Below are 13521 nucleotides of genomic sequence, written 5' to 3' on the forward strand. Positions count from 1 at the left end.
CTGGGCCCTGCCACCGGCCCTCTCCACCTTGGGCCCTGCCACCGGCCCTCCCCTCCTGGGCCCTGCCACCGGCCCTCTCCACCTTTGGCCCTGCCACCGGCCCTCCCCTCCTGGGCCCTTCCACCGGCCCTCTTCATCCTGGCCCCTGCCACCGGCCCTCTCCATCTTGGGCCCTGCCACCGGCTCTCCCCTCCTGGGCCTGCCACCGGCCCTCTCCACCTTGGGCCCTGCCACCGGCCCTCTCCATCTTGGGCCCTTCCACTGGCCCTCCCCTCCTGGGCCCTGCCACCGGCCCTCTTCATCTTGGGCCCTGCCACCGGCCCTCTCCATCTTGGGCCCTGCCACCGGCTCTCCCCTCCTGGGCCCTGCCACCGGCCCTCTCCACCTTGGGCCCTGCCACCGGCCCTCTCCATCTTGGGCCCTGCCACCGGCCCTCCCCTCCTGGGCCCTGCCACCGGCCATCTCCACCTTGGGCCCTCCCCTCCTGGGCCCTGCCACCGGCCCTCTCCATCTAGGGACCTGCCACCGGCCCTCTCCATCTTGGGCCCTGCCACCGGCCCTCTCCATCTTGGGCCCTGCCACCGGCCCTCCCCTCCTGGGCCCTGCCACCGGCCCTCTCCATCTAGGGACCTGCCACCAGCCCTCTCCATCTTGGCCCTGCCACCGGCCCTCTCCATCTTTGGCCCTGCCACCGGCCCTCCCCTCCTGGGCCCTGCCACCGGCCCTCTCCACCTTGGGCCCTGCCACCGGCCCTCCCCTCCTGGGCCCTGCCACCGGCCCTCTTCATCTTGGGCCCTGCCACCGGCCCTCTCCACCTTGGGCCCTGCCACCGGCCCTCCCCTCTTGGGCCCTGCCACCGGCCTTCTCTACCTTGGGCCCTGCCACCGGCCCTCCCCTTCTGGGCCCTGCCACCGGCCCTCTCCACCTTGGGCCCTGCCACTGGCCCTCCCCTCCTGGGCCCTGCCACCGCCCCTCTCCACCTTGGGCCCTAACATCGACCCTCCCCTCCTGGGCCCTGCCACCGGCCCTCTCCACCTTTGGCCCTGCCACCGGCCCTCCCCTCCTGGGCCCTGCCACCAGCCCTCTCCACCTTGGGCCCTGCCACCGGCCCTCCCCTGCTTGGCCCTGCCACCGGCCCTCTCCACCTTTGGCCCTGCCACCGGCCCTCCCCTCCTGGGCCCTTCCACCGGCCCTCTTCATCCTGGCCCCTGCCACCGGCCCTCTCCATCTTGGGCCCTGCCACCGGCTCTCCCCTCCTGGGCCCTGCCACCGGCCCTCTCCACCTTGGGCCCTGCCACCGGCCCTCTCCATCTTGGGCCCTTCCACTGGCCCTCCCCTCCTGGGCCCTGCCACCGGCCCTCTTCATCTTGGGCCCTGCCACCGGCCCTCTCCATCTTGGGCCCTGCCACCGGCTCTCCCCTCCTGGGCCCTGCCACCGGCCCTCTCCACCTTGGGCCCTGCCACCGGCCCTCTCCATCTTGGGCCCTGCCACCGGCCCTCCCCTCCTGGGCCCTGCCACCGGCCATCTCCACCTTGGGCCCTCCCCTCCTGGGCCCTGCCACCGGCCCTCTCCATCTAGGGACCTGCCACCGGCCCTCTCCATCTTGGGCCCTGCCACCGGCCCTCTCCATCTTGGGCCCTGCCACCGGCCCTCCCCTCCTGGGCCCTGCCACCGGCCCTCTCCATCTAGGGACCTGCCACCAGCCCTCTCCATCTTGGGCCCTGCCACCGGCCCTCTCCATCTTTGGCCCTGCCACCGGCCCTCCCCTCCTGGGCCCTGCCACCGGCCCTCTCCACCTTGGGCCCTGCCACCGGCCCTCCCCTCCTGGGCCCTGCCACCGGCCCTCTTCATCTTGGGCCCTGCCACCGGCCCTCTCCACCTTGGGCCCTGCCACCGGCCCTCCCCTCTTGGGCCCTGCCACCGGCCTTCTCTACCTTGGGCCCTGCCACCGGCCCTCCCCTTCTGGGCCCTGCCACCGGCCCTCTCCACCTTGGGCCCTGCCACTGGCCCTCCCCTCCTGGGCCCTGCCACCGCCCCTCTCCACCTTGGGCCCTAACATCGACCCTCCCCTCCTGGGCCCTGCCACCGGCCCTCTCCACCTTTGGCCCTGCCACCGGCCCTCCCCTCCTGGGCCCTGCCACCGGCCCTCTCCACCTTGGGCCCTGCCACCGGCCCTCCCCTGCTGGGCCCTGCCACCGGCCCTCTCCACCTTTGGCCCTGCCACCGGCCCTCCCCTCCTGGGCCCTTCCACCGGCCCTCTTCATCCTGGGCCCTGCCACCGGCCCTCTCCATCTTGGGCCCTGCCACCGGCTCTCCCCTCCTGGGCCCTGCCACCGGCCCTCTCCACCTTGGGCCCTGCCACCGGCCCTCTCCATCTTGGGCCCTTCCACTGGCCCTCCCCTCCTGGGCCCTGCCACCGGCCCTCTTCATCTTGGGCCCTGCCACCGGCCCTCTCCATCTTGGGCCCTGCCACCGGCTCTCCCCTCCTGGGCCCTGCCACCGGCCCTCTCCACCTTGGGCCCTGCCACCGGCCCTCTTCATCTTGGGCCCTGCCACCGGCCCTCCCCTCCTGGGCCCTGCCACCGGCCATCTCCACCTTGGGCCCTCCCCTCCTGGGCCCTGCCACCGGCCCTCTCCATCTAGGGACCTGCCACCGGCCCTCTCCATCTTGGGCCCTGCCACCGGCCCTCTCCATCTTGGGCCCTGCCACCGGCCCTCCCCTCCTGGGCCCTGCCACCGGCCCTCTCCATCTAGGGACCTGCCACCAGCCCTCTCCATCTTGGGCCCTTCCACCGGCCCTCTCCATCTTTGGCCCTGCCACCGGCCCTCCCCTCCTGGGCCCTGCCACCGGCCCTCTCCACCTTGGGCCCTGCCACCGGCCCTCCCCTGCTGGGCCCTTCCACCGGCCCTCCTCTCCTGGGCCCTGCCACCGGCCCTCCCCTCCTGGGCCCTGCCACCGGCCCTCTCCACCTTGGGCCCTGCCACCGGCCCTCCCCTCCTGGGCCCTGCCACCGGCCCTCTCTATCTTGGGCCCTGCCACCGGCCCTCTCCACCTTGGGCCCTAACATCGGCCCTCCCCTTCTGGGCCCTGCCACCGGCCCTCCCCTCCTGGGCCCTGCCACCGGCCCTTACCTCCTGGGCCCTGCCACCGGCCCTCCCCTGCTTGGCCCTGCCACCGGCCCTCTCCACCTTGGGCCCTGCCACCGGCCCTCCTCTCCTGGGCCTGCCACCGGCCCTCTCCATCTTGGGCCCTTCCACCAGCCCTCACCATGTTGGGCCCTGCCACCGGCCCTCTCTATCTTCGGCCCTTCCACCGGCCCTCTCCATCTTTGGCCCTGCCACCGGCCCTCCCCATCTTGGGCCCTTCCACCAGCCCTCACAATCTTGGGCCCTGCCACCGGCCCTCTCTATCTTTGGCCCTTCCACCGGCCCTCTCCATCTTGGGCCCTGCCACCGGCCCTCTCCATCTTTGGCCCTTCCACTGGCCCTCTCCATCTTGGGCCCTTCCACCGGCCCTCTTTACCTTGGGCCCTGCCACCTGCCCTGTTTTACAGGCCAGCACCATCACTCACTCACTTCAGTCACTCACCAATGGCTGTTTCACTGTTAGTGGGTAGCACTTAGTATTGTACTGGGGGCAGAGATGCTAGGTGACCAATAGGGCGTGTGATGGAGCCTGTGGTACATGATGAATCTATGAGATGATTTCATCTCTCCTGCTGATGCCACAAGCTTTATAGTTACTGGCACCTCAGCAACTCACCTTTCGGTGCAATTACATAGGCTGCCTGCATCATTTCTGAGCCATTTCTTTCTTTTCTTTTACTTTTGGCCTGGTTTGTGCTTTTATGACTTTTTTGTGGGTGAATCAACATAATTGTGGTGCAGCTTTTGTATTTGGTGTCATGATGTAAAAAAAATAAGCCACAAATGTATTGCATCTCATTCTATCTAGGAGAAGTTGCAAATATTCTGCAGGTTTTGTTATTCTCTAGGATTTTGGTAAAAATCAGACCAAATGTCTTTTTCCTTTCTTCCATGCCAAAACGCGGACTTTTACGAGGAATTGCATCCAGAATTCTGCATACAGTAAAGCAAGGATAGCGCCTCTAAATGCCAAAAGGTATTGTTTTATTTAGGAGAAGTTTGTCTTTCATATATGCTTTGGTTTGAACGTTTCTATGAGAGTTGCTTGTCAAAATTACCTTTAATCTGAGTTATAAAATAATGGATTGAAAAAATGTGTTCATACACTGATACAAATTCTCTGCGTTTTGTTAGAATGTCGTTATCCGAGAAACAATGGCGCCTCTGGACACCGTGTGCAGACCTGGAGCAAATAAGCAGCCTCACATTCCAGTTGTGCAAGTAGAAAGCCATGGATTCAAGCCTAAGGAACCACTTGCACAATGAATCACACACAAACCTACTGATCTGACTTTCCAAATCCCACAGACAGGAATGGGAAATTACTTGTTTCTCCTCATTTTCTGTGTTTATTTCTTTTTTCCATTTTGATCTAATCATTGTTTAACTATTGATTCCCTTTTCCTGTAAAACTTTTATAAATGAATAAAAAAATGAAAAAGAAAAGGAAAGGTATCTGAGTTCTTACTGACAGTTATGGCCCAGCTAATAACCTGGAGTTTGTTCCTAGAAATAGTAAATTTGTGGGAGGATATTAGTTACATGTTATAGTTATATAGTTATATTGGGCAAAGCCAGCGACATGTTTAGCTATTTCACTGAGGTGTAATATTCTATATTCAGAGGAGCACAGACTGGGAACTGGTGGCAGGGCTTGGAACTAGGAGTAGGCAGAACAGGCAGCTGCCAGGGAGGGAGCAAGTACCTCTTGGCCCGGTTGGTTCCCTTGGTGCAGTAGCTACAGGTAACCATGTAGAAAAAATGAACTTGTACTGTGCTATTTGTAAAGTGATGCTCGTAATATTTCATGGGGGTCACAGTGCAAAGGGGTGCTGATTTTAGGCATTGATTGTCATTACTATAGAATTTTGCTTAGTAGAATGGAGTTACATTGCTATAACAGAGCTCCAGACACTAATAGACATCTTTCCACACTGCAGCTTGGTATTATCACGAGTCAGAACTTTTCTTTTATGGCCAGAGGAACTGCTTGAGGAAACAATAGCAGCACGCACCTTTACTGCAATTGAAACATTTTATATCATGGAAATTAAATGGATGCAAATATTGTGGGTATTGTCTCCATTTATTAATGGTACTTGTGCCCTAGCACAATCCTGCAACTTGCATATAGTGGCACTACCCTGAACATAATGGTAATTATAGTGCTCCCACAAACAGGCATAGCTGCCATCAGAAACTTTAGGGCCCTGTACAAGTTATTTATATGGGGCCCCATGAACAGAAGCACGCAGTACCAACATTATGGTCACGCTCCTTGTGCAATATAAACAGCTGATGTTACTCTATAATAAGCAGTTCATATAAAGTTTTCCATTGAATAATGTGCTAAGGCTAATGCGTATGGTGTATATTTTCAGCAAGCCGAAAAAACGATTGGCGAGAATATAAACCATACGCTTTTACCTGTGGCTGCACCCAAATGAATGGAATACACTGAAATCCGCATAAAAATGTGAGAAAATGCAAAGTCTCACTTTTTTTGTGGATTTCGGCTACATGTGCCTGCACTGAAGCATATTCCATTCATTCGGGTTCAGGCACAGGTAGGAGCGTATGGCACATATTCTCAGCATTTCTCAGCTTGCTGAAAATATGCGACATACGCAATGTGTGGCATGAGCCTAAGAAACCTATTATTGGGGTTCAGTGGATTTTGCCCTAAAATTAACCTGCTCCTGCTCTGTGCTGTCATTGCTTGATATGAAAGATAGGTAAGTTTTTGCATAAGTTACATAAACTGCAGAAGTTTAGGGGCCCAATGATATTGATTTAAAAAGGATTTTAAGACATTTACTGCAGTCCCATTTAGTTCAGTCCTATCTTATTTGTAGTATGAATGCACTTTATCCTTTCTGCCTTCTGTGATACCCATAAAGGGAATGGCAATATAGCACTGTTTACATCTTGAATCATTTTAAAATTATCTTTTTCTTTCCATACTTCCTTGCTGTGTGGTCCATCTATTACCTGTACCAGGAAGGGAAATGTCTCCAGTACACTTAATGATCTTTACTGTTTTGCATGTATTTGATTTCAGATAATTAAAATTGACTTTTTTCCCATCTTATGTATTTTGTAGAGCTAAAGGAAAGCAAGCAGATCTTATCAATCACAAAGGTTTTCAGAGTTGAGAAGATTGGTTCCCTGCCCATAACCATACGGTCTATGAAAATTAATGGTTACAGCTGCCAAGGCTTTGGTTTTGAAGTGCTGGACTGCCATGCCTTTTCTCTCAACCAAAACTCATCTAGAGAAATTAGTATTGTGTAAGGGTTTTTCAATTATTTTTGCCCAGTTTGTATAGCTAGGTCATTAACCTGGATATTGCCAAATTTAAATAATACTGTAGAAGAGTAAAAAACTGTTTCCCTGTTACAAGCCACATGTTTAATATTTCAGCACTTTTTTTCTCCCTTGATGCATGGAGAGTTAAAACTGAACCAGTAAGAAATGGTGGGAATACAGACTGTCCAGAAGCTAGGAAGTGTCCTGTTTGACTGCCTTACTAATGTTGATGCCTAAAACAAGTCTATATTTTCCATCCTCACAGTATAGTTGCAGTGCCAGTAGTAGATGAGAATTCTGCCGTTAGCATGGAAACTTAATTGCATGTGTGAGAATTATTCAGAAATCATTAACAGCATGCCTTAGCAAATATTTAATGCCACACTATAATTTAGCTTCCTAACATACAGTGGCTTGCAAAAGTATTCGGCCCCCTTGAACTTTTCCACATTTTGTCACATTACAGCCACAAACATGAATCAATTTTATTGGAATTCCACGTGAAAAACCAATACAAAGTGGTGTACACGTGAGAAGTGGAACGAAAATCATACATGATTCCAAACATTTTTTACAAATAAATAACTGCAAAGTGGGGTGTGCGTAATTATTCAGCCCCCTTTGGTCTGAGTGCAGTCAGTTGCCCATAGACATTGCCTGATGAGTGCTAATGACTAAATAGAGTGCACCTGTGTGTAATCTAATGTCAGTACAAATACAGCAGCTCTGTGACGGCCTCAGAGGTTGTCTAAGAGAATATTGGGAGCAACAACACCATGAAGTCCAAAGAACACACCAGACAGGTCAGGGATAAAGTTATTAAGAAATTTAAAGCAGGCTTAGGCTACAAAAAGATTTCCAAAGCCTTGAACATCCCACGGAGCACTGTTCAAGCGATTATTCAGAAATGGAAGGAGTATGGCACAACTGTAAACCTACCAAGACAAGGCCGTCCACCTAAACTCTCAGGCCGAACAAGGAGAGCGCTGATCAGAAATGCAGCCAAGAGGCCCATGGTTACTCTGGGGGAGCTGCAGAGATCTACAGCTCAGGTGGGGGAATCTGTCCATAGGACAACTATTAGTTGTGCACTGCACAAAGTTAGCCTTTATGGAAGAGTGGCAAGAAGAAAGCCATTGTTAACAGAAAACCATAAGAAGTCCCGTTTGCAGTTTGCCACAAGCCATGTGGGGGACACAGCAAACATGTGGAAGAAGGTGCTCTGGTGAGATGAACCCAAAATGGAACTTTTTGGCCAAAATGCAAAACGCTATGTGTGGCGGAAAACTAACACTGCACATCACTCTGAACACACCATCCCCACTGTCACATATGGTGGTGGCAGCATCATGCTCTGGGGGTGCTTCTCTTCAGCAGGGACAGGGAAGCTGGTCAGAGTTGATGGGAAGATGGATGGAGCCAAATACAGGGCAATCTTGGAAGAAAACCTCTTGGAGTCTGCAAAAGACTTGAGACTGGGGCGGAGGTTCACCTTCCAGCAGGACAACGACCCTAAACATAAAGCCAGGGCAACAATGGAATGGTTTAAAACAAAACATATCCATGTGTTAGAATGGCCCAGTCAAAGTCCAGATCTAAATCCAATCGAGAATCTGTGGCAAGATCTGAAAACTGCTGTTCACAAACGCTGTCCATCTAATCTGACTGAGCTGGAGCTGTTTTGCAAAAAAAGAATGGGCAAGAATTTCAGTCTCTAGATGTGCAAAGCTGGTAGAGACATACCCTAAGAGACTGGCAGCTGTAATTGCAGCAAAAGGTGGTTCTACAAAGTATTGACTCAGGGGGCTGAATAACTACGCACACCCCACTTTGCAGTTATTTATTTGTAAAAAATGTTTGGAATCATGTATGATTTTCATTCCACTTCTCACGTGTACACCACTTTGTATTGGTCTTTCACGTGGAATTCCAATAAAATAGATTCATGTTTGTGGCTGTAATGTCTTGAGAATACTTGCATGATATTTTAAGTTTGAAACCAGTTTCTTCTTTTGATGGATAGGTTCATTGCAGATTTCACATCTTCGTGGGTCATTCGTGAGTTGACTCTTGTGAGTGCTTCCAATCTAGAGTTTCGTTTTACACTTAACGTGACTCTGCCTCACCATTTGCTCCCACTGTGTGCAGACGGTGTTCCAGACCCAAGCTGGGAAAATTCTTTCTGGAAGGTTACTGTGATGTGTGTCAGGTAGGCACCATAACATTTGGGAATAATGTTAGGGAATATTATTTGTTTTATGCTGAAAAGTTGCTGCGTTCTGCAACTCACACAGTTGCCGAGTTAACCACACATGGCTAATAATAGCTGCCATTTTGTCATCTCCAAACCAAGTAAGCATCTTGTAGGCCAAACAGATGGCCTGGCCAATATGTGATTGGTATTAGTCAGATAAATATTGTTGAATAGTCTCCTTTATCTGCCTACAAATATAAAGCTTTTCTTTTTAAAGTTTGGTCCACTACCCCACTACACTTAGGGCTTGATTTTTCCTAAATTTTGTGTCTCTTTATGCAGATTGTGTATTTAGTGTTCTCACCTAAAATATCATAATTGTCTTCTAAAATGTGCATGAATAAAGTGAATACTTTTCTTTCTGATTTCCAGTTTCTCTCAAAATAAATAGCAAGGATCAGTTGCTTATAATAGGTTTAATCTTTAACATACTACATAGGCATACGCAATCCCTGTTTACCTCTCCCATTTATAATCCTGTACTTAGTGCTAGCAGAAATTGACACCCCTCTCATGTAAAGTTTTATACCACCTTTTAAGTGAAAATTGTACTTTCAGTTAGTGCTGTATCTATCTTGTATCTTGCATTTTCTTTTTACATCATCCTAATGTTTTTTCTTGATCATTATTCAGGGGAAGTTGCAAGAATTACACAGATTCCTTTAGCTCCCCTGATAGAGGAAAAGGAAGAGGGTGTCTGACTGTCACAGCACCCCAGAACAGAAGCCAGAATGCATCCAAGAGGGGTCGTGCACCGTACAGCCACTCTCAGAAGAAGCACAAGTGCTCGGTGCACTACAGTGTAAAGCAAAAATCCTCAAGCAGCACAGCAAGCAGTGTTGCCACATTGTGTGATGCAAGTGAACAGCAAACCTCAGATATGCCCTCTGCTACCCCAAAGGACTCTGATTGTAATGAGATCCTGAACCTTAATTCTACAGAATCCAGAGATACGGATAATGAAAGGCACTTATCCAGCCCAGACAGCAATCTGGGCAAAGAGGAACCTGCAAAGCAAGATCCTCACCTCCAACAAAGGACTGCTAATGAAAGCCCTTTGAAGGAAAAGCCTGTTCTATGTATGTTTCCTGTGGAAACAAATTTGAAAACATCAGAGAGTCTATCTGAGCCCAAACTGCAGCCGGACTTCTGTGATCTTCCTGTGCCTAGTAAAATGTCTGTAAGTCACCTGTCAAAGAATCTGTCAAATCCACAGATGGAATCTCAGACTGTTTCTAAGAAGAATGAGGGTAAATTATTTATACATCCTTGTGCCATCATGTTTCTCAGTGTTATCCTTGTAGTGTCAGCATCTGAGTGTTTTAAATGGTTTAGTTTTTTGTCCTTGATGTACTTTGATTAAACTAAATTTACGCAAGCTTGTCAGGGACTGGTACTGGTACAGTATTTTACAGTGACCTCACATCTGTCCCCCATGGCATACATTAAAAGGAACTAACTACGAAAAATGCTAAATTTTATATACTGTACTTACTGCATCAGCCTAAAGAAATGATCCAGTACTTCAACCTGTCAGAGGAGCTCCCCATCTTGGGAAGTGCCTGCAAACACTCATGTGCTCAGTGTGTTCTGAGCAGCTGTTGGGAAGCTAAACCTAGGGGTTGTCACAAATTATCAAGCAAAAATGAGGTTGAGCTGTCGTGTAAGCTGATGCTACAGGGCTGATCGTTAAACTCTGATGCTAATTGCACTGGTTTCTGAGCTGCCATGTAGTACGTATCTGTATTAATTACTATTCACATTTATATTCTATATGTTGTTTGTTTGTCCCTAAGCTCAGGTAACTGACAGCAGCAGCAAAAATAGGGAATTACTGGGGGCATCTTTTGGAGGCACAGATCTTCCCTGATAAAGGGTTGTGGTTGCCTTGGGCTGGTACAGAAGCCCAGAACCTAATGTACAACATTTCTTCTTTAGTTAGGCTTTAGCTCTCATTTCTTAGTTCTCATTCTTGAATGTGTCAGTTAACACTGCAAAGCACTTATAAAAACACGCCTGTACTCTTTTGGACCCAGTTTATGTAGCTGTTTTTACATTTAAAAATATGTGACGTATGTGTATCTGCCTTGCATGTGAAGGAGGTAATTTCTTTCTTTCTTAGAGCTGCTTTCATTTTATTACCATCTTTTTTTTTTAACCTGTAAGAAAAGAAGGACAGATATGGTAAGCACTGGGTTTTTCATTTGTTTTCTTTACCATCAGAATAGTATTGTGAGGGTTTGGTCAGTGTTGCTGCACACATAACATCATTTTAAAAAAAGATATATAGTTGTTCAGATCTGTGGATAAAGGAAAACTACGTAATCTTTATCAAAACTAGGTCTATGTGAATACAGCCATAACTCTTACAGAACTGCTGTTCTGAGTCCTCAGTGAAAATAAACACTGCATTTCTTTCCTTTTATTCTGTATACTTGTCAGATTTTATGCTCTCAGAAAATCCTTCAGGGCAGGGCACGAGTCTGCTCAGTTTGCTCCTCTCTCCCCCTCCCCTCTTTGGTGTGTAATCTGAGCTTAGAGCTGTTCCAGTGTTGCAGTGTGAAGGAAGGTGAAGTCAGACCATGCTAAAATGGCAGCTACTATCTTAAACAGAGGGAGCTTCTATGGCTTTTTACATGGGTATGGTAAAGCATTTAGCCGAATAAATATAGTGTTCTAGCTTGCACTATTGTGATTAATCAATTTCCAATAAAATGCTAAAATGCTTTTCCTTTAAGTCCTGCTTCTAATTTTTAATTGGAAATATAACTAAAATCATCTACAAGACTGAAAGCCTAAATTCCCTTTTTGTGACTTCAGGGAACAGGCAGCAGACACCCCCTACCTCACACAGAGAGGTCTTGGAATCTACAAGAAAACAAGCAGCAAAAGATGCTTCTAATGAGGAGATTTCCCGTAGCACTTCCAGGGAGGAGAAACTTTGTGGGCGAAATGATGCACTTGCAGCAATTAAGGTACCATTATGAGATAATAAGGCCTTCTACTTTGTCATTTATCTGTCCTCTATATCAAGGTTCCTGCTAGTCCTCATATATTTGATACCAGTGTGCAAATGTCATTATAGGTTACTTTAGTTAATTATGCTAAGTATTTCTTTGAAGTAATGGACTGAAATATCTAGTGGCCATTTCACTTTGGCTTGGCATTTTTTGCCTCTTGACACAACTATTGACTATTGGCATTACTTAAGGGTAAGGGCACACTAAGGTGAGGGTTTGCTTCTCTCTAGCTGTGTTTTGTAGGCAGGTAGATGAGAGCAGATCCACTTCTCTTCACCTGCCTACAAAACCTAGATGGCTTTCATAGTACTCCAATTTTTTACATTTAAACAGTTCCTGTGTGAGTCCTGTAGAATCTCAAGACATCTACTCACAACTTACACCAGCTGTCCTCTAGAGGGCTCTGTGGGGTTATACATACTGTATGTTTACTTTGATTCTGTGACTAATACTAAACGTCTAAAAGCCCCGTTGAAGTATTAGTTTTGTACTCGTTACAGTAAAGCCAGAATGTAGTATCCAGTAATCAAGTGAATCAGTCCTATTCTTTAGCAATAACTTACAGCTGGTGCTTGATGCTTTACAGTTAGCTTTCAAATTTATGCATTATCATTTTTGTAGCTTTTTATTTCTGGTATATGCAAAAAAAAACACAAATCCACGATCTCACGGTGCCATAAGCTCCTGACAACTTTTCATATTGTGATTTAGCCTGTTGTGCACACACACTTGCCATGGTAGATGTGGTGATTATAAAGGCCATTTGCATTGTCGTAAATCTAATTTTGGTGTTTAGATGTTCACTGTATAGCACTTTTGTGTATTTTTTGGCATTCGGCCTTAGTTATGCTGACTGAGATAAATTGTTAGTGAAACTGAAAACAAATCTTCATAGACTGAGACAAACCAGGTAAGCACAGTTGCTCTGCTTTCTTTTAAAGTGATGTCATGTTTGTATTTTCCAGCACGAAGAGCCACTTAGGGAAAAAAGCCCCATCGACGAGAGGGATGGGATTTTCCAAAATGAAAATTGGAATAAAAACAGATCTTCTGCCAGAAAAAAAGAAAAAGAGAAACAGCTTTTTTCCTGCAAGGTGCCTCCTTCACCCACTCCTTTCAAACGGATAAGCTTTTGTTTCCTTGATTTTTATTGCATGACAACTTGGCCTCACTCGTCTTGTGACTTTTTACATTTAGTCGTGGCCTTGCTTGAATATAATCTATTGCTTGTTTTGTCACCCTCCCATCCTACGTTTTTCAGATGATGAAAGTCCTGTTTATTGTGGGAAAAGGTCTAATAACTGAATCCGAATATAAAATATTACGTAATTAAAGCAAATGTTATTGTAATCACCTTTTTAATGTGTTTTCCTCAAGCCAAGACTCCATTTGCCACAGTGTCATGCACGTTCTGCGAGTTTCTTCTTTTACATTCTGTATGCTGTAGTTTCACACATTTGGCACTGTTTCTAGTTCCTTCTGATTTGGTAAAGGTAATGTTTCTGATGCCTGCCCATACACATACAGACAATATTGTTTTTTTATTATTATTGGCGTATGTATGGCATGCTGAAGATCCATACCGATATCTGCTAATACACCCTATGTATGATTGCATTGTCTATTAGGAAGTGAGAGAAGTAGGATGCTGTCCTGATTTGTTTAGGCTTTTATCCTGAATGAATGCAGCAACAGAAAGATGGCTATCCACTCGGCAGGGTTGCACCATGTATAGCATATAACATAGGTTAAGCGTCAGTTTCAGCACCAGAACAGAGTTTTTGGGCTGG

At 48.5% G+C, this 13521-nt stretch overlaps 1 protein-coding gene across 1 annotated transcript; it reads left to right on the forward strand.

The window, feature by feature from the left end:
- Nucleotides 1–3147: 3147 nt before the first annotated feature.
- Nucleotides 3148–13081, forward strand: LOC116408475 (transmembrane protein 131-like). The gene is made up of 6 exons (XM_031895484.1): nucleotides 3148–4124; nucleotides 4283–6438; nucleotides 8481–8666; nucleotides 9345–9961; nucleotides 11532–11686; nucleotides 12697–13081. The coding sequence occupies exons 2-6, from the start codon at nucleotides 6239–6241 to the stop codon at nucleotides 12994–12996; spliced, it is 1458 nt and encodes a 485-aa protein (XP_031751344.1). The 5' UTR covers nucleotides 3148–4124; nucleotides 4283–6238; the 3' UTR covers nucleotides 12997–13081.
- Nucleotides 13082–13521: the final 440 nt, after the last annotated feature.

Source organism: Xenopus tropicalis, chromosome 1 (assembly GCF_000004195.4).
Source record: "Xenopus tropicalis strain Nigerian chromosome 1, UCB_Xtro_10.0, whole genome shotgun sequence".
Classification (NCBI taxonomy): domain Eukaryota; kingdom Metazoa; phylum Chordata; class Amphibia; order Anura; family Pipidae; genus Xenopus; species Xenopus tropicalis.

Bases quoted from the DNA above. Each gene is read 5' to 3' on its own strand.
- LOC116408475 (XM_031895484.1), top strand. From the start codon at position 6,239: ATGTATTTTGTAGAGCTAAAGGAAAGCAAGCAGATCTTATCAATCACA. The intron at 6,439-8,480 runs GTAAGGGTTTTT...TTTGATGGATAG, and splicing joins TCTAGAGAAATTAGTATTGT to GTTCATTGCAGATTTCACAT. The intron at 9,962-11,531 runs GTAAATTATTTA...TTGTGACTTCAG, and splicing joins TGTTTCTAAGAAGAATGAGG to GGAACAGGCAGCAGACACCC.